The sequence below is a fragment of the Polyergus mexicanus genome, unplaced genomic scaffold (genome assembly GCF_030449975.1).
Source record: "Polyergus mexicanus isolate NDT 795.1 unplaced genomic scaffold, iyPolMexi1.0 SCAF_21, whole genome shotgun sequence".
Classification (NCBI taxonomy): domain Eukaryota; kingdom Metazoa; phylum Arthropoda; class Insecta; order Hymenoptera; family Formicidae; genus Polyergus; species Polyergus mexicanus.
This window is the reverse complement of record NW_027223341.1, coordinates 2972063-2994209: the sequence shown is the minus strand read 5'-3', so window position 1 is coordinate 2994209 and position 22147 is coordinate 2972063. Positions and strand designations below refer to the sequence as shown.

At 33.9% G+C, this 22147-nt stretch overlaps 1 protein-coding gene and 1 long non-coding RNA gene across 2 annotated transcripts; both read right to left on the bottom strand.

Moving 5' to 3' along the window:
- Window positions 1–7673: 7673 nt before the first annotated feature.
- On the bottom strand, window positions 7674–8367 carry LOC138942022 (uncharacterized). Its single transcript, XR_011448239.1, has 3 exons — window positions 8214–8367; window positions 7989–8091; window positions 7674–7805 (listed from the first exon to the last, which is right to left on the bottom strand). It is a non-coding gene; the product is annotated as an uncharacterized lncRNA (long non-coding RNA).
- Window positions 8368–17703: 9336 nt separating this feature from the next.
- On the bottom strand, window positions 17704–19545 carry LOC138942181 (uncharacterized). Its single transcript, XM_070312228.1, has 3 exons — window positions 18247–19545; window positions 17824–17945; window positions 17704–17724 (listed from the first exon to the last, which is right to left on the bottom strand). The coding sequence occupies exons 1-3, from the start codon at window positions 19448–19450 to the stop codon at window positions 17704–17706; spliced, it is 1347 nt and encodes a 448-aa protein (XP_070168329.1). The 5' UTR covers window positions 19451–19545.
- Window positions 19546–22147: the final 2602 nt, after the last annotated feature.

Below are 22147 nucleotides of genomic sequence, written 5' to 3'. Positions count from 1 at the left end.
CGAATAGAGAAAAGTATGTATATAAATAAATAAATAAATAAATAATATAATTGTATATGTTAAATGTAGATGTATGCGCAAGTGTTTAATGTGAAAGACTATGCAATCAAAAATAATGCAGTAATATTTATATTGGCAACACATAATATTTATATTTATAATATTATATTATATAACATAATATAATGTTATATTAAATCAAACGTTTCGGCCACTTCGGGTCCTTATCAATAAAAATAATAAAAATTTTAACACTTAAAGAGATCGTGAGGCGGAGTTAATACATACAGAACGCGATGATAGACTTATAATAGTGTTACGATACGCTTACAATATTATCGAGTGGTTCGCAGATGATAATATGACTATAAGTTTTCGCATAGGTCAGACTCATCTCACAGATACTTAATTTTGCTTCCAGAAATGGTGGAGGCAGGCGCAAGCAATGGATAAAATGACCGTATATCTATATTACAAATAATCCGCTGATAAAGATCGTAATGTCGGATATAGCGAAGGATGTGTGTCCGGTGTAAGCGTATGATGAATAAAATAAAGAATGTTATCCATGTGAACTAAAATGTTTTTCCCCTATCTAAACAAGGTATATTATGTCTATACTCGAAATTCTCGAAGTGTATCGTTGCCTCTTTTCCGCGATGCTGATTGGTTCTGTCATTGCGCTTACTTCGTGAGCGGCTGTCATTGCATATTTTGACAGTTATTTTGTGTGTATATCGTTAAAAATGTTTAATGAAAGAGAATAAATGGCGCGCGCAAAGCGCGCATTGTCTTTTTCTAGTATATTTAAATTATAGTAAAAAATTATATGTGGAAGTGAATATTGTATGATGAGAAATAATAATAGAATAACGGCTAACAGTAGTGTTAATATACGGGTTCTAAGCCGTGTCCTCCGCGGGGAATGCGTGGCGAGGGATAACCGCGCGGGCGATTGAGCATGTTGTCACGCGGGCGGAGGGGGATTTTGATTGCGCGGGGGAATGACGTCACGTGGGCGAGGGAGCTTATCGCGGGAGCATCAACAGCGCGGTGTATTACAAAGGGCAAGTGCCGATGTCCGGCTGCTCGAGAATTTATAAACATTATAAACAAATATTGTCTCACACTGCGCTATTGCACGTGCGGCATTATTGAATTTCGTAGAAAGATGATAAGGCTATCTCCGATGTCCGGCTGCTATAATTTATTATAAACAAAATAAAACCATCGCGGTGGTCTCTTCATTTTTTCCAGGAAGAGCCGCTCGCGCACTATTGTTCGTAACATTAGAATTAGATGATAAGGCGAGCGCCGATGTCCTGCTGCTAGAATTCGCGTCGGGACATGTTTTTCGGTGTACTTACAAAGGCGGGTGTAGATGTCTGAAATATAAGGCAAGCGCCGATTTCCGGCTGCTCAAGAATTTATAAATAATATAAACAAGATAGAACCATTGCGGTGCTCTCTTCATCTTTTTTCCAGGAAGAGCCGTTTATCGTATCGCTTGTCGGGATACGTTTCGCGATACCATAACGCGATAGATTAAAAATATATAATGAAGAACGAAGGGTGTCAAAAACTCAGTATGCGATTTGAAAGCTTACGGTCCGTATATCGACTGAAAGCGGTACAGTGGGTACTTGTAAATTTTTGTGATTGAGATATACGACGTGATAAGTGGCCGGTCCTGCTCCAATTGCAGATTTCCGGCGTATCAGATCTTTCCATGCAATATGTGCCCAATTTGCACACAATAAAAAAAACATTGGCATAAAAAGTGTGAAATAATAATAATAATAATAATAAAACATGGAAAACACCGAGCAAACCGAACGCGACCTGTTGGAGCTGTCGCGTCGAGTCGCTACCTTGGGCGAATATTTCGCGTGGGCGCAGCGATGCGAGGAATTTATCAAACAGCTCGAACAACACAGTCATGTCAAGCGTCCGCGACTCTCGATCAGAATTCGACAATCTTTGGTAGCTAAAATCGCGCGACTTGAGGGTGCGAGGACTCGATTAGAGAAACGGTTTATACATAGCGGTGGTGATTACAGTGGTGACAATAACGCGAAAAGACTCGTTTGGCGAGAGATCAATACCGCGTTCAAAAACCGTATACTAACCGGTGCGGTGATTAACGCAGATTATATCGAACCGCGACAATTTCTCGAGGACGCCAAAGACATCGTGCTCGAACACGTGCAAAAAGTTATGGAAAGACATCATAACGTAAAAATGAACACTGTGTTCAACGGTGAATTCGTGTCGGGTGATAAGAGCGCAAATAAAAGTGTAAATACCAGAAACTATGAACTCTTTTGCACGTCCGATTTACACGAGTGGTACGAGCGACGCGTCATCGAGCCCACGCTTGCCTCGCTCGAAGAATTTCAAGAACACGACAACGAAGATCATGTTTATCGGGAATCTTCGTATCCACATTATACGACAGTGCTAAATCTCCAAGACATTGAGTTTCCGACGACATTGAGTCAAATTAAGAAATTTGAACTTCACAACAACATTTCGATAAATGTATACTGCATCGAGAAAGAGAATAGCATCTCGATACGTCTGAGCGAACATAAAAAGGGCAGACACGTCAACTTGCTGTACATGCAAGATTCGCAAGACGTCGGACATTTTGCATGGATCAAGAATTTATCCCGGCTCGTGAGCTCACAATTGAGTTGTGGCAAACGAAGACAACATATCTGCGATCGGTACGTATATTTAATAAAAATGCAATATATAAAATATACGAAAGAAAAATTAAATATTTCTATTTTTTTACAGATGTTTACACTATTTTGGATCGGAGGACAAGTTGCAGTCGCACATTGTAGATTGCCGAGAAATGAACGAGTGCGCCATCCGGTTACCGAGCGATAAAGACAAGTGGCTCGCGTTCAACAACTACAACAGAAAGAAGCGACTTCCCTTTGTCGTATACGCCGACTTGGAGTGCGTGCTGAGGAAGACCGACGGTGATCCGATGGCGTCTACGTACACGTTTCAGCATCATCAAGTATTTAGCGTAGCTTATTATGTGCATTGTTCGTACGACGAATCGTTATCTGCATTTTATTCTCGCCGTAGTACCGATTGCGTTTCGTGGTTCGTGGAAAAATTAAAAAATGTAGCGCAACGCGTATAGATTATTTTAACCGCGAATGTCCCCATGATAAATTTAACGCGAGATAAGCGGGAAAAGTTTCGTTGGTGTTTTGTTGTCGTTCGTTGACGTTTCGTTAGCGTTCGTTGACGTTTCGTTAACGTTTCGTCGTCGTTTCGTTGTCGTTCGTTGACGTTACGTTGGCGTTTCTAATCTAGCGATATTCGCACACCGAAGCTCGTTTACCACAATCTGTAATGCTCGCACGTCTTTCTCTAACGCTGCAAGCTTCTCGTCTAACTCTTTCAGTTGATTTCTCAACGTTTTAACGCATTGATCCACGTACAGTTTGTTGATGGCGTCGGTATCAGCCACAGGTTGCGCTACACGACGAATCTTGCGCGACCTCGCGTCAAAGTCCGTAACGGTGCGACACAGAGCGTTATCGCGCACGAAATTTCTCATTAATCCGTTCCATCGACGATACAAAATGGCATTCGTCGCGTCTTTGCTCTGCTCGGACATTCCAAATTTGTTGATGCGCATTATCGATGCGAGAGAGGTCGGTCGATCGATTGATTAGTTTTGTCGAGATACCGCTTAATTTATAATAATACCGCGCACTGCTTATAAATACTTGGATATTGGAATCAGCGTTGGAATAACATCTTACGTGGAACTGCATTTGGGCGATAACCGAGGCAACCGAATCGTTTTGTCTATCGATACATGGGAATCGCTAATGCTGAAACGAGCGGACGTTGAACAATTTGTACAAGCGCCTAATCATGCACCGATATGGATTAACGATTTAACAATTGAGATTGTTAAAATAAGTGATGCGAGTGTTGTCAAACTTACGTTGCGCGATTCTTGCTTGTACATGAAACCGTCAACTATATTTTTCTTATTCGAACTCGAACACTGTGTTAATCACGAATATTTGAAGCTGTGCGAGAATCTAGAAGCTGTAAATGAGAGTTTCGATCAATTTGTTCGGAGTTTGCAAAGTAGTATGTTTAGCGCCGAGAGAGATTCTGCGGTTAAAATCTTGCGCGAAGTCTATGATAAAACATCTATCATAGATTGCGAACTATTAGCTTATGCTGTGGATGAAATTTTGACTGAAACCTTGAGACGGGGTGATGTATGGTAATATAAATAAATAAATAAATGTGTTAAAAAATGAAAAAAATGATTATGTATTTCTTTCGCTTCCCTTCCTTGCATATTCTCCGTACAAACCGCGCGCGATCTTAAGGTACGATGCAGTAATGCGTGGGAGAAGGACGGCGCGAGGCGTTCGCATGAGCACGGGAAAGGGATAGCGTTCGTAAGTCGGTGCGATAAGTATAGCGTTCGTAAAACGGTGAGTATGAGGGAGATAGCGCGAGGCGATCGCATGCACGCGTGTAGGAGAAGGACTGCGCGAGGCGTTTGCATGAGCGCGGGAAAAGGATAGCATTCTATGGGTGTGCGAGAAGGATAGCGCGAGGTATGCGCGTGGATAATGATGCGAGATACGGCGTTCGTAAGACGGTGAGTATGAGGGAGATAGCGCGAGGCGATCGCATGCACGCGTGTAGGAGAAGGATAGCGCGAGGCGTTCGCGAGTAGGAAAAGGATAGCATTCTATGGGCGTGCGAGAAGGATAGCGCGAGGTATGCGCGTGGATGATGATGCGAGATACGGCGTTCGTAAGACGGTGAGTATGAGGGAGATAGCGCGAGGCATGCACGCGTGTAGGAGAAGGATAGCGTCCGCATTGACGTGGGAAAAGGATACGTTCGCGGGAAAAAGAGAGATAATGCGAGGCATGCATGTGGGAAAAGGAAAGAAAAAGGTGCAGAAATAATCATTTTATTATATATATTATATATAATAATGTTTATTTTAAAAACGTGTGTATAATACAAATTGTGTGTGTGTGTGTGTGTGTGTGTGTGTGTGAAATATAAAATATAAAGTATAAAGTATAAAATATAAAATATAAAAAAATAATAAAAAATAATAAAAATAATAAAATAATAAAAATAATAATAAAATGAATAATATAATAAGGATAATATAATATAATAAGGATAAAAAAATATAAATATAATAAGGATAAATACAATAAAATATAACATACGGATAAAATAAAAATAAAATATAATATACGGATAAAAATAAAATATAAGGCGGCGCTTCATCCGAAACAGAAAAAATACATCTTATTAAAATATCTAGTTTGAACGTTCTAAAATTTTAAAAATAGATACTTACGATTAATTTTACGACCTCTTACTCGGAGGCTCGTCCCCACGGTTCTTCCGCCACGTCTTCCTCGTATGGCTCAAGCCCAAACAAACGTCTTAACATTAAATAGAGGTCGTCGAAGTCGTTGTCTTCCCATATATCCTCACGCAAATCGCGCTCGTGCCGCCGCAACATTCTAATCATTTGTCTGTCTTCAATATTTATAAATCCAGGAATCTGGATCTCGTGAGTAAAGTCGTACTATAAATCAAAATTATATTGTAATATATTACAAATAATTAATATATTACAAATGATTAATATGACATAAAATAAAATATGCTACTTACTCTTTGGAACACCACTAAATTTAATAGGGCTCTCAACAGCCCTATCGCTATATCTTCCGCTCACCATGCCGCGTTCCACAGCCCGCGACGCAACACCATTTCCATTAATGATGGCATTTTTTTAAATTCTCTTCAAAATTAATACACTTCTCACTTCTAACTGACGTTCATTCTGCTAACTCTGAAGATACTATCCTGTAGCATCGAAAAAATCCAGATTTGCTGCGGCAATGTTTACCTTCGTTCTTCATTGTATATTTTTCATCTATCGCGTTGGTTTTATTTTGTTTATAATAAATTATAGCAGCCGGACATCGGCGCTACAGTGTGAGACGATATTTGTTTATATGTTTTTATGGATTAAAAATAGAACTAGTCGAATGAGGAAAAATCTCTTTGACGGGATGACCAAGGTTAATACATGCAATTATTCATTGTAGTTACATGGCAATAATATGTTTTTATGCATTAAAAATAGAACTAATCGTATAAGGAAAAATCTCTTTGACCAGATGTCCAAAGTTAATAAATATAATGATTCATTGTATTTATATGGCAATAATATATTTTTATGCATTAAAAATAAAATTAGCCAAACAAGGAAAAACCTTTTTGTGGCAAAAAATTAAGCATTCACCAAAACCTTTACAGCAACTGGTAAATCGATTATACGAAGAAAATGTATTTCCCATAGAAAAAATATTACAAGAAACATATCCCATTATACATTATAATAATTCATTTCAAATATCTCGCTTGGAATATAGAGAATTCATCATTTCTTTGAAAAAACCTAATAATTGCTGCTTAATATCAAGTAACATAATTATTCTGGTAAATGAAATATTATTACAAAATGGAAACGTATATCTTTGTGGCAGTAAAATTACTAATACACAATCTCTTTTTTTTAAACCTTGTGATTCTAAACATCCAAATATAGTTGTAATTAATAATTGTTTTATTCCTGATTACTATCTCAGTTGAAAAAGTAAAAACATAATGTTTAAAATTATCGTTTCCTAATTATGAAAAATCTGTTATAATTCCTTCGATACATCATCAAGATTAATTTCTTGAAAATAATGTACTATTTTTTTGTACTTCTTAATATTTTTTGTCATTGTACTATATCTATTTTTATTATATCTACATTATACTATATTATTGTACGTCTAAGAAAAATAGAAATATATTATGTAATGTGTATGTAAATAATATTCATTAAAATATATAATAAACAATGTGTATAGCAGAAAAATAAAAATAAAAATAAAAATAAGTTTTATTCTTTTTATATTACACACGCGCGCGCGCGCGCACACACACGCACACACACACACACACACACACACACACACACACACACACATATATATATATATTTCACATATATTACAATATGAAGTCAATAAGAAAAAATATTAAAATATTTTTTAAACTATTTTGTAATATATATATTTCATATTTTTAAAATAATCATACTATATAACAACTTTATAATGTATATAAAAAATGTTATATATCATAAAAGTAACAATGTTACTTTGCAGTTATTTTCGGTATAGTAACAAAATGTAATATATCATTTGTTATACTCATAATATGTTATAGTTATATAACAAACAAATAACTTATGTTATATTATTTGTTATTTCCATGTTATATTGCTGCAACAACTGGTGTTTACTGAGCATATATGTTCTTTACATCACGCGTTGATCGAGCAAAGCGCTATCAAGGCGAACCACATTTAGCTTGCATCCGGATCTTACCGCCACAATCGAGCGACACGACACGTAGCACGTAGCCCAGCCGACAAATCCCCTCCCGGGAAACCAAGGGGACATGATAAAAAGGCCGATCACTAATAAGCGACAGGCAGTCAATGACTGAAAGGAATGACGAGACTTCTGAGACGACATGGATCAACGAATATTGTGGAGCATGAAAAGTAAGTAAAATTCTATTTTGTCTCGAAAATCCATGTGTTATTATTATTTATTTTTGTATAGTGTGTGTCGTATGTTTCTCGGATGTTCTTGATCTCAGCTCTCTGTTTTGTGTTTAATTTGGTGAATCATTCCGCTAGTTTGCTAAAATCAAAATAAACATGATGTAAAAATATTAATAAATATGACTTTATATCATTTACCTTTGTACAACAATCTTACTCATATAACTGTCTTCATCACAATTCAATCTTTTTTTTAATTTAATAGAAGACACAATACTTAAAAATATTATGTGAATTATGAAAATATAATAAAATTACTCACTTTAATTATAATGTACCTCGTTGCAAAATTTTTAGAATTTGTTGTACATTCCTATAATACCCAAACACTTTCACGAACAAAATGTTTATTCAATGACACTTTTCTGTAAGATTAGAAAATCTAAAAAGCTTACAGATATATATTTTGAAAAACTATAAAAATAATAACTAGATATAAATATAATAATAGAGAGAAACACGTGAGGTTAAGATAACTGTCATGTACCTTGTTGCAACATTTAAGAATTTGTTGTACATTCTCATGACACCCAAACACTTTCATGCAAAAAATGCTTATTCAATGACACTTCAGTAAGATCAGAAAATCTAAAAAATTTACAAATATATATTTTGAAAATATAAATGCGATCATACTAAATATAAACACAGACAAAAATACGCGAGATTAAGATAACTGTCATGTATGCAGTAGGTAATATAGGCTACGCTATGATTGGAAAAAAAACTACGGATGTTCCGAAACACTGCATTAACCAATTATGATAAGGAAATTTTATAATCTTTTAACTTCATTGACCAACCACCAAAATATTATGCATCTATATCGACTAATCTCTTATCGACCGCAGTCATAGAAAAAACATTGTTAGAAAATTTTTATTATTTATTTATATATAGATTTATTTTTTGCATAAATTAATACGTTATTCAGAAAAAGTACCGGCAATAATAAATAACTTCGGTCTAAAACACGGCAATCGCTAAAGAAACCGATGTCGTCCAATGACTGCATTTTTTTCGTGCTTTTTACTGTTGAAATTATGGCATTAAAGTGTTAATAGTTGTATATTTATGATTCTTAAAACATGATAGCGCGACGAAATTTTTTACACTATCGTCAATATCCCTCGTGCAATATAAATTTTTCTCCTTGATTTCGACTACCGCCAAAGATATCGCTGTTAATAAAGAAAGACATTATTCTACACGATTTTCGCTACAAGGATTGACGCATTAGATTCTAAAATAAATAAAGTTACGATTATTAAAGCAATACAACGGGCCAAAATCGCGTCGCCTTTGCCTGCGTCCTTCGCGTCTAATGAATCTATCTCTTAAATCACAGCATTTTTTAAAGAAATTAACGCGTTGTTCGAGAACTACATAATTTTACTGTATGCTATTGAAATTACGCCATTAATATTTTAAAAATTGTATCTCTTTCTAAATTGTGTCCATTATAAAGGCGGAACAGCCCTATATAATGTCGAGAATTCGGCTCGCTATATCGCTTTAATAATCGTCAGCTCATTTATTTTAAAATCTAATGAGTGAATCTTTGTAGCGGAGATCATATAGAATAATGTCTTTCTCCAATAACATCGATATGTTTAACGATAGTCGAGATCAAAGCGAATAATGTATCTGACGCGGACGATCTCGGCAAAAATGTCGCGATTTCGGCACATTTTAGAGCTTTGCTGATTATAGATTTATTCATTTTAAAATTTTAATGCGTTAATTCTAGTAGCGGAGATTATGTAGAATAATATCATTTTCGCATAACATCGATACTTATAATGGTAGTCGAAATCAAAACAAAACATGTGTCTGACGCGAAGGATACTGGCGATAATGTAAAACCTCGTCGCATTGTTATGTTTAGAGAATCATAAATATAAAATTATTAAGACATTAATGTCATAATTCCAATAATACAGAACACGAGAAAAAATGCAACCGTTGGACGACATTGGATTCTTTAGCGGTTGTCATGCTTTACACCGAAGTAGTTATCTACACACTCCTTCAGAAAAACTTACTTTTCGTTTTGATCTCGGCTATCACCAAATATAGATGTTATTCGAGAAAGACACTATTGTTCGTGCTCTTCATTATAAAGATTAACGCGTTAGCATTTTGAAATAAATATAATTTCGATTATATTAAGGCGACATAGCGGGCAGAAATCGTGACGCCTTTGCCGAGATCGTCCGCGTCAGATACATTATTCGCTTTAATCTCAATTACTATTAAAGATATCGATGTTATTAAAGAAGGACATTATTCTACATGATGTCCGCTACAAAGATTGATGCATTAAAATTTTAAAATTGGTAAGCTTATGATCATTAAAGCGATAAAGCGGGCTGGAATCGCGCCGCCTTTGCCGAAATCGTTCGCGTCAGATACATTCTTCGCTTTAATCTCGACTACCATTAAAAATATTAATACTATTCGAGAAAGACATTATTCTACATGATTTCCGCTACAAGGATTGACGCATTAGATTTTTAAAATTAATAAGCTGACGATTATTAAAGCGATATAGCGGGCCGAAATCTCGACGTTATAGGGCCGTTCCGCCTTTATAATGAACACAATGTAGAAAAAGATACAATTCGTGAAATATTAATGGCGTAATTTCAATAGCACATAGTATGTAAAATAATATAGTTTTTGAACAACGCGTCAATTTCTTTAAAAATTGCTGTTATTTAAGAGATAGATTCATTAGAGGCGAAGAACTCAGGCAATGGCAATGCGATTTTGGCCCGTTGTATCGCTTTAATAATCGTAGCTTTATCAAATTTAAAATTTAATACGTTAATCCTTGTAGTGGAAATCATATTTTTTAACCTCACATCCTATTTCAATGCCTCATTACAGTGTAAGACTCTAATTTTAAATCAGAATATTATTTTTTGTTTACTAAACTCTAATGACATGTTTAATAGTTGATAGTATTATTGTGCTAATATTTCTACTGAAATTATACTAGGTGCAAAATTTTAATTTATAATGCTTTAAATTTAAATGAACTAGTGCAGCTATAAAGAACAGATCTGTTTGTATAGTATTATTTATTATCCATTAGAAACGATAAAAATGAAACATAATTTAATGTATCACGTGCAAAAGCATATATTACATATAGAATTATAATATAAAAATTAAATATAGAATTAAAAGCTGAATTAAACATTTTGTATATTTCTCTATCATTATCTTAAAAGAAATTACAATCTTAAAAGAAATATAATAACAGTATCAGTATCATCAAAATATAGTATTAATAGTGAAGCGCAGCATGAGTATCATTGTTCTTGAAATATATTAATTTAAACATTTTGTATGTTTTTCTATCATTATTCTAAAAGAAATTACAATCTTAAAAGAAATAATAACAGTACCCAGACAGCATAAGGATGTCCTTAGGACGTCCAAAGGGCATCCAGGACATACATGTAGGACATCCTCAGGATATCCCATTGTAATCCTCAGATCTCCTCTAGATGTCCTGAGGAAGAGTAAATGATAGCCGTATATTAACCTCTGGAGAATCCAGGGAGATCCTGTGGAACATCCTAAGGATTTTTATATGTTAGGGATATTTTTCGTATGTTTCAAGGAGCAAATTTTAAAATTTCAATATAAATTAAAATTATGTTTTGTTATTTACTGCCAATATTAAAAATCTAATATTAAAAATAGTTCACCGTTCTTTAATATTTGAGTCTTTCGTGCTGTACATGAATATTTTAGGTTTGGCTCCCGGGTTTGAGTTGTGTAATATTTTCTAAACAATCCAATATCTGAATTCCCTATGTTGGGATTGCATCAGAAATTGAACTGATAGAAAATAATTACATTTGTAATTTCCTGTCAGTTGCTCTTTGCAAGCTTTATATAATTTTCATGACCAAATCTCAAATACGTTCGCGTGTCGCATAGCGGTAAACAAAGGAACTAGCGGTTGAATACTATTGTTTGTAAAGTTTTTGGAATGTTGCGAACAGTAACATTTCTCATAAAATATTAAATAAATAATAATTTTGGATATATGAAAATGTGCGCATCAAATTCAATTATTAATATTAAACGAAATTAATGTTAACAATTAATTGTACATGTATATGTCCTCTGGAAATCCAAAAGACATCCAATATAATAGACAGGGCAAATATATCCTACAGACATCCAAGGGTTATCCAGTGGACATTTATAGGACATTAATACTTATTATAATACTTAAGATTTCTAAATTATATTAAATAGCCGACACAACTAAAAATAATTATGTATGCATATTAAATTTTTATAAATATATTTATAATAATATATCAGTCTCATTAGTAATATGTATATTTATATTATTGCATATTTGTATATATATTAACAATGAGACTTATACTGTAATTCATACTATTAATACTATTGATGATACTGATACTGTGATTTATACTATTAATGAAACTGATACTGTTATTATCTCCTCTCACATAAGTACATTTACTGGTATTTCAAATTAATAAAAAACAAAACTGTTAATTACAATATTTTCTATGCTTATAGTCATATCTTGCACTAATATTCGATGATAAAAACTACGTATGCTATTCGCTTTCAATGTTTCTTACAATAGTTTGTACTCTGCAATATCATTCTTATAAACTTATAAAAATTACACTCGAAATACATTAAATTGAACATTTGGTATATTTCTCTGTCATTATCCTAAAAGAAATTACAATCTTAAAAGAAATAATAACAGTATCAGTACCATCAAAATATAGTATTAATAGTGAATCGCAGCGAGTATCATTGTTCTTGAAATATATTAATTTAAACATTTTGTACATTTCTCTATCATTATTTTAAAAGAAATAATAACAGTATCAGTCTCATTGTTATATGTATATAAATATATATATTAACAATGAGAGTGATACTGTCATTCATATTATTAATACTGTTGATGATTCTGAGACTGTGTTTTGTACTAATTAATGTAACTGATGCTGTTATTATTTCTTTTCCGATTATAATATTAAAAAATACTAAGAAAATACTATTTTAGTAATTTTAGTTTTGAAAAAAGTAAGAAGTATATTATTTTTAGCGTTTCAATAAGTGCATTTGTGAAGGTACATATTTTAATGTGTATACTTTCGTTATTTCATATTATTTGTAACGTGTTTATTATATATTTGTGTCACATTAATGATGAAAGTAATGGCAAATAGTTTGTACAAATAATTTTACATCACTATACAAAATATGACACCAATACATAATCAACATGTTTCAAATAACATAGAAGATCGAAAAACTAAGTTTGTTGTCAACATGTTTTTAAAATTTTTTGCGTTGAAATTACAGCAACTCTGAAATCCATAAAAAATAGAAATAATGAAAAAATTTGAAGATCTTTGAACTTCCTAATAAAAAACTAAAGAATTTATATCTTCTTTGAATGTTGAGAACTTTAGTATATTATTATAAATATATATGTATTAATTATAAGTATATATTAAATATATATTAATTTTAAAAGTATTTGTTATTATTAATGTAACGGGATCACTTTTCGCGAATGCGTGGATGAGCTCGGTCGGGATCAGGGTTCGTGAAAAGGTGAGACACACGAAAGATTTAGTTAACAGATATCGTCTTTATTTGCCTCGTTCGGCAATGGTCGATTTACAATAGTGAGCGCGCGGCGGATGATGCAACGCGCTAGATGCAATGTTATTCGGTGCGCGATGTTCGATATATCGAACCGCTTATAATATTCGTAAAACCGTGTTTATTTTGACGGCACGCGAAACGCGCAAGAAATCGGGCGCGGTCGGTCGGCGCGTGTACGGCAAGGCCGTGTTTATTTTGACGGCGCGCGAGACGCGCAAGAAATTGGGCGCGGTCGGTCGGCGCGTGTACGGCAAGGCCGTGTTTATTTTGACGGCGCGCGGAATATAATGAAATATTAGATGATAGGTACTTCGGCGCGGTGATTATAATTCGCAAGTATTAAAATAGCGTTGATCGTGGTCGCGGGATTTATCGCGTATTCCCAGTGGTAGGGGAGTGCGATCGGAGATCGAGTACCCTCGACCGGGCGGAGAACTCTCCGTCCCTGCTTCCGTTCGCGAAGTTGCGGATAGCGCGGCGGAGTCGAGAAAACTCGACGGGGCAGCGAACTCGCAAACCCACGGTCCGGCTGGCTGGAGTGGTCGGATGAGTGACCGTAAACTAGGAGAGCGGCGAACACTCCGCTCTCGTCGAGTTAGTCGGATTCGTGTCAGGAGTTCGGAGACTGCACGGAAACCGAGAATGCTCGGCGGAGGCTGCGAACACGTCAACCTCACGTTCCGTCGTTGCTGCGAATTTCAGGATCGGTTCTGGTATCTCGGAGGGTACTGCTCGAGCGGATTCAGGAATCGTTCTGGGTTCTGGTCCTGAGCTGCCGAAACGCTGTCTTTTTATACCCGAGCGTCTATCGGTAATTGCGTCGTTCGCCCCCGGGTGGAGATAACGACGCGTTGTTTTCGGCGGGTAAATTTCGGTAAACGCGTCGCTTCCCCTAGGCGAAACGACGCGGCGTTTCGGCGGGTGACGCTCGGGATCTTCCGGCAGCGTTCGGCTGTGCTCGGGCTTCGGCGTAACGGCGGCCGTATAACGGCCGTATGATTGTTTATCCCAACCGCGGTGATTGAAGTCTTAAAAAAGAGCGCTCGGCGCCTCTGCCACTGCCCGGCTGGTGTTCGCCGGGCGGCAGACTTCCGGCTGGTTACGATGCTGGGGGTATGCCGGGTAACGATGGGGGGTGCATCGTTACATTAATATAATAATAAAAACTTACATTTTCGTTGTAAAGCTTTCTGTTGATTATAAAGCCATGTTTTTATTTGTGGCGATGTACGTTTAGCAAGAGATGTGTATTTTTTTCTTATTGTTTGAATCTCTCGTAAAGATGGTAGTTTCAGTTTTTTCATATATTCAGAAAATACTTTTAGTGCTATTTCCTTTTCTTCCTGAGACCAACGAGTCCTTTTTGTTGATCCATAAGGAGATGCTAGAAGAAAAGTAAGGTATTATTTAAAAAAATACTTATATGTATGAAAGTAAATTATAAGCATATACAGGGTGACTACGGATATTCAGCGTGTGTAGGTATAGTTCGCCAAATTAAATACGATAGCCATGTGACATTTTGCATATTTCACGGTATTTATTATTATTAATAAGCAATTAATTATTGAATATTAGCGAACGCATGTGCGAAAATCTGTGTTCTGGAATCATAATCTTTATGAAAATGCTGCGATTTGTTTACAATCGCCTAACGAGTGATTCCCATCCTCTAGCATAATAATATTTAAAATTTTTGGTTAAGTGGATCAGACTTAAATATTCATTAGAACTGTTGATTATTCGAAGAATCATTAATCCTTCGAATAATCAATAATTATATAATATAGGAATATTTTAGATATAATTTTTGAGACTAAAAATTTTAAATGTAGAAAATGGGATTGTATTAAAACGCTAGTCGCTATATATCGTCTGCAGTTGCTATACACAGATGATTGTTAACAAATTCTTGTTCAAATTTTCTTTAAGATCATGACTCAAAATACGGCCACCGATTCATTCGCTAATATTATGCAATTAATTTTTGAATATTGCAAAATCTGTAAAAATACGATAGGTGTAAAAGAGAAAGACAAAGAAGAGAGAAAGAGAGTGCGTGTGTGCGATCAGCTGTTTGCTACATACGATGGGTGTAAAAGAGACAGAGAGGGAGAAAAAGAGAGAGAAAGTGAGAGAGAGAATGTGTATTTGTGTGTATACGCGTATACATTCTCCCTCACACATACATCCCATGTAGCAAATAGTTAATCGCAGCGAGCGCCTCACGTAATCACCAGTATGGGACGGTGAGTTGCTCCGCTCCTGCCTGCCTTGTGTACGCGGTCCGTAATTCGTTAACTATTTTGGCTTATAATTTAAAAACTAAGCCTCGGAAAAAATTTTGGCAAAGGAAAAATCGTCTTAGAATAGTGTCAAGTATATGACATTGTAAGGACAGAAGGTTGTTTTGAATCACCCTGTATATCATAAACCGATGGAAAATACTCACTAGATCGTTTCCGTTTATTGTTATTTTGCTTCTCCTGAATATTAACATTATCAGATATAAGATAGTCTGAATTGGTGTCTGAAATAAATTTAATTTATGTTGAGACATTAAAATAAATATAAGTAATTATATATAAGTATATATATATAAAGAAAACATAAAATATATAAAATAAAAATATCAAATTAAAATATAGATATAATTACCTGAAGATAAACCTTCTTTTTCATTAAGTACACATTCTTTTTCTTTGTCAATAGAGTCCCAGTAAGCAATTTGATAACAAATTGTTGCCAAATTGGCATCAAATTCGCTCAAAACTTGGTAACAAATCCAGTGCCATCTGTGTCCGCATTAAGCTTGTGTTTTGGTGACAAAGCTTGTTGACATAACCTGACAGCAAATTGACGGCAAAAACCGAGCAAAGCTTGACATGATTTGACGTCAAATTGATGGCAAAAATCGAGCAAGATCTGCGCAAGACAATCTGATAGCAGATTGTCAGCGAAAACCGAACAAATTCTGCAGCTTTTGGCCATTCATATAAAAGTATATATTTAAATAGATTTAAAGCCTTAACCCTAAGTAACAAAATGATGATAAGTTATGGTCATAAAATGGCCATTAGATAATTAGACATTATATAAAATCATATATTAATATGTTAAAACATATAGGTAAATTCAAATAACTTAATTTATAAAATTAAAGATCTTTTTGGACAGAAATTGTTTGAATAAGTGAAAATCGAACAATTATCTGTCCAATTTGCAAAAAATCAATTCAATATCTGAATTTCCTGTATAAGAATTGTGTCAAAAATTGAACTGATAGAAATATATATATTATAATATTATTAGTATATTTTGTAGGCTTTATATACACTCATGACAAGAATTTGAATACGGGTATAGATAATGAATAACGCGCCGCATAGCGATAAGCGACTGAACTATTTTATAATATTTTGTAATAAGCTGCAGATTTTGTTCGGTTTTTGCTGCCAATTTGCCATCAAATTGCGCACTCTAGATCCTGCTCAGTTTTTGCCGACAATCTGATGTCAGTCATGTCAGCAAGCTTTGCTCGGTTTCTGCCGCCAATTTGCTGTGTAGTTATGTTAGCAAGCTTTGCTTGATTCTTGCCGGCAATCTGCCAGCTTAATCGGTAATAACAACTCTTGTACCAAATTTGTAGCCTTTTTGCTGACAATAATTTGTAGCAAGCACTTGGCAATATCTGTTAGAACAGACCTGGCTGACTGGGTGTATTTAAATTCTCATTTCCTTCATCTTAATACGTTTTTGGTTATGTATCCACGTTTTAATCATAGACACGCTTCGTTGTCCTAATAAGTCAGGATGCTTTTTAATAAGTTTTCCAATTTCATTGAATGTGGGTAATTTGTTGTCAGTGGAATCTATATGTAATGACCAAAAGCATCGATAACGATACGTTTTTCATTTTGTGTCCATCGATTGCGATTAGATACTGGAAATATTAAAATATTTATTAATTTATATAATTGTCTCTAAAGATTTCCATATAATATTTAATCGACATTTTATAAAATATTTTTTAAGATTTATATATACAGGGTATATGATGAAAAGTTTTGAATTATAAATAATATACATGTAGATTAGGTCATTCAGAACAAAAAGTTTTCTATTCCATTTTGCAAACAACCACGCAAATTTCTGAGTTATTAATTAAAAAAGCCTCTATACATGGCCATTTTTAATAATTAATAACTCAAATTTTATTGTGGTTTGCAAAATGGTAATCGATTTTTGTTCGGAATAACCAAATCTACATATATATTTTTTACTTAAAACTTTTCGTCAAACACCTTAATATATAAATATAAATATAAAATTATAATATTAAAATTGTGTATATGTATTATATATGTATTGTATTATAATTGCAAAATAACTTCTTTACTTACATTTTTTTTTTGAATATCTTGCAGTTGACGGTTCTGAATCAATTTTTCCTTGATATTTATCACATTTTGATTATTTTGCATATTATTATCTAAGTAACTAGTATCCACATCTTCATCTACATCTACATCAACAGAAATTTATGAATCTATGACGGTATTCATAGTTCAATGTTATATTTGAAACCGTCTTAATTTTATCTTCAGATGCTGTAAATGCCATTTTATTGCTACATAACATCTGAAGATAAACTTAAGACGGCCTTAAATATAAAATCGGATTATGAATCTACTCTTATATTAAAGAAATCTATATGATCTTAAATTCTAAATTAGATCCACTCATTCCTTAATCACTATTTGACATTTGACTTAATTAAAGTACGATTAAAAAATTCAAATTTTATTTATGAAAGAATAAAGTACCTTGTTGAATGATTCTTCTGGATGCAATTTCCTTATTAATTTTATTATCGTAAGTTTCTGTGGTCTTCGTTGTATTTCCAATATCGGAAAGTCGAGAATCAGAATCATTACTATCACTTTCATTCATATCAGCTCCTTGTGCGGTTTCCAGATATTGAGATATTTCTAAGATTTCTTTTTCGATAACAGGTTGTCTGTAGTGAGATAAATGAATTTTATCGGCATGGCCCATAAAATTTGCAAGCGTTGAAATTTCATTTTCAGATAGATTATAATGAACACATATTGTTGCTATATGCTTCCGTAATTCAGTTGCACGAATAGTCTCTGGATTTTCTGCGCCACTTTCTATTGCATATTGCCGTAATAAGTCACACGCTAAAAGATATCTGTGTTTATCTTTTTTAAGCGAAGGAAGACCAAATAGGTATGGATTCTTCGAAGAAACTTTCGCAGCCTTTCTATATTTTAAAATCATTTCAATGCAATCTCTTAATTCTTCTGTTAGTAAGACTGGTACCGTTCGTCCAAGTTTATCTCTTAAGGTAAATCGTACATATTTTTTAGCAATTTCTTTGGCACGTGCTGAAAGCGCTTTATACATATCGTGTGTCTCATAATTAGTTCCTTGATAAGCCTTATAATCCTCAATTAACGTGCTTTGTATCTCTCCGGCTCTACGACGATTAAACACCTGTATTGAAGTTAATGTTGCTTTTGTAAGTGAAAGCCATGCATTATAGGAAAAATTTTCTTTCAAAGAATTATAAGCTGTTTCACGTTCTTGTTTTAGAAAATTATGCAGCTTAATAATATCTGCTTTAGAGAGTAACGTAATTTTTCTACGTCTTATATTTCTACTCATTGTTTCCGATATTGTTTTTGTTATACGTGTTGCAAAATCTTCGGTAAATACTTTCAAAAAATCTTCGGCACGTAATTTCCTTTCCTCGTCTTCTTTTCTAATACATCGATTGATCAAAAGTTTACCTATTTCTTTTATCAAACCTTCAAGTCCAGAAGCCAGTGAAGGAGTTTTATAAAATTTTCCACATAAAGATAAACCGGCTAGGGTATTAATTGTTTCAATGCAAGTATTGCTATATCGGGGGAAATAAATAGAAGCAAAATCCGTAATATCAGAATTTTTATATTTCAATACTTGAAGTAGGCGACCCAGCCTTCTCATTTTTTGTCTAATCATTGCATCATTGTGTTCAGATGTTTTATATTTTTCGCACTGTTGATTACCGAATGCGATTATTAACTCATCGTAACGTAAACCCCTCACTACATCATCTTCTCGTAAAAGTGGAAAAACTCGTAATCTTAGAGCATTACTTGCTTATGTATACGTCCTATTATTTGTCTTCCTAAAACCGATATCGATCTGTTATCTTTAGTTTTAATTATCTCTTTAATGCATCTCTGATAGTGATGTCTGCTTGTAAGTTTCAGAATGAAAGCTTTACATTTTGGACATACGACATAATCAGAAGGTATCCTGTTGTGTTCTTTTTTTGAACGTCTTTCTACTAGTAGTTCTCCATCATTTCGTGAACAATCGATATTAAAATAGAAATCTCCACGTCTACGTATCGTTTCTAGAATCTTTTTTCGTTCTGCATTTCTTTTTGGCATATATGTTTAAATTTTTGTACTTCTAATTCATTCGCATGTACTCTTTCAAGATGACGAGCTATTTTGCTCTGAAACATGTTACAATACATACAGAAATGCTTCTTGTTTCCTGCACCAGCTGATGTAACAAACATTTCAGCGTCATCCCGAGCACATTTACCAGATGTGTTTAGTGACATTGATATGTCTAAACCACTAGAAATATTTGCTGAACTGTTAGTTTCTCTAGCAAGAGAATTTGTTGCCTGATCCATCACAGGTTGAACAAAACTTTCATCAGATGAAGTGTTTGATGGTACGTAAGATGTATCCTCATCATGAATATTTTTTGAAATGTTGTCTTGCACAGTTTTAGTATTATTAAGACATGCTAAGAAGAGAAAAAAAACGGACATTAAATATCACAAAAATTATAGACTTGATGCTAATATATAAGAAAATATATGATCAGTTTTATCTATATAGTTAAGGAGATGCTGGACTTCGATATAACTGCTTTTGTAGTTTAGTCTTTATTTTTTATTGGTTACATATAATGGCGAATGGTTTTCAGTGTGAAAGTACAAACGCTAATGAATGAAAGACTGCCCAATGTTATATAAAACTCGACAAAAGAGTTTCATGTAACATTAAGTCTTCTATTCATTAGCGTTTGTACTTCCATACTGTAAAAGCATTGCCATTCTATGCAACTAATAAAAAGAGTAAACTTCGAAAGCAATTACATCGGAGTTCAGCATCTCTTTAAAGTTTCAAGATATTCATTGTAACCGTCTTTATTTAATGAAGTCAGAAGCGAGAAATCACATCCAAAAATTCGTGTAGTATACATTGAAAAAAAATATATATCTATAAAACGATATTGCGATCGATTCAGCAAATTTGTGAAATGCTCCGAAAACTTTTTTTATTGTGATAATTAATAAATAGCCGTAAAATTAATGTAACATCATCATAAATTATGAAAAAAATAATTAAAACATAAGTTGCATGTTATATTAATTTTACGACTATTTATTGATTCTTATAGTAAAATGAAAGTGTTTGGTGCGTTTTATAATTTCACTGAATCGATCACAAATATCGTTTTATGAATACATCTTTTTATTTCAATGTATACGGCAAGAAGTTTTAGCATGCAATTGTTTGTTTCTGACGTTATCAAATAATGACAGTTGCAATGAACCCAGAAGCCTCAATTAATAATTAAATAAGCATTTCAATTACATTAAAAGAAAGTGATTTATAAATAAGTTATTTTAATATAAGTTATATTAAAACAACAGAAAGTAAATATTGCAAATATTGAATAAATATTGCAAGATCGCATCTTCTTTAGATAACCAAACCTACGCAGACAGATTCTGAGCATAACTTCCCAGTCAGCCAGGTCTGTTCTAACAGATATTGCCAAGTGCTTGCTACAAATTATTGTCAGCAAAAAGGCTACAAATTTGGTACAAGAGTTGTTATTACCGATTAAGCTGGCAGATTGCCGGCAAGAATCAAACAAAGCTTGCTAACATAACTACACAGCAAATTGGCGGCAGAAACCGAGCAAAGCTTGCTGACATGACTGACATCAGATTGTCGGCAAAAACTGAGCAGGATCTAGAGTGCGCAATCTGATGGCAAATTGGCAGCAAAAACCGAACAAAATCTGCAGCTTATTACAAAGTATTATAAAATAGTTCAGTCGCTTATCGCTATGCGGCGCGTTATTCTATACCCGTATTCAAATTCTTGTCATGAGTGTATATAAAGCCTACAAAATATGCTAATAATATTATAATATATATATTTCTATCAGTTCAATTTTTGACACAATTCTTATACAGGAAATTCAGATATTGAATTGATTTTTTGCAAATCGGACAGATAATTGTTCGATTTTCACTTATTCAAACAATTTCTGTCCAAAAAGATCTTTAATTTTATAAATTAAGGCTCCTGAGTAGTCGCCGCGGCCATATTGGAATGATGACGTCAGAAACGAGAAATGACACGCTGAGAATTCTTGCGTGCCATTTTTAAATAAAAAGATATTTTAAAGAAACAAGACTACAGATCGCATTAGTATACTCGTAAAATTGTCCGAAAACTAAGCTTTTTCTTTGACAATTAATAAATAACTGTAAAATGAGTGTCAAAGTAAGCCTAGTCATATGGGAAAACATGTAGTTTGACAGCTGTCGAAAGAAGTGGAAAATGTTCTTTTTACATAATACTTAACTTGCTAAGCTTAGTTTTCGGACAATTT

Coding starts and splice junctions, on each gene's coding strand:
- LOC138942181 (XM_070312228.1), bottom strand. CDS start 19,450: ATGATTAGACAAAAAATGAGAAGGCTGGGTCGCCTACTTCAAGTATTG. Junction 17,946..18,246: donor CAGAAGAATCATTCAACAAG/GTACTTTATTCT, acceptor CTGTTGATGTAG/ATGTAGATGAAGATGTGGAT. Junction 17,725..17,823: donor AAGATATTCAAAAAAAAAAT/GTAAGTAAAGAA, acceptor TTATATATTAAG/GTGTTTGACGAAAAGTTTTA.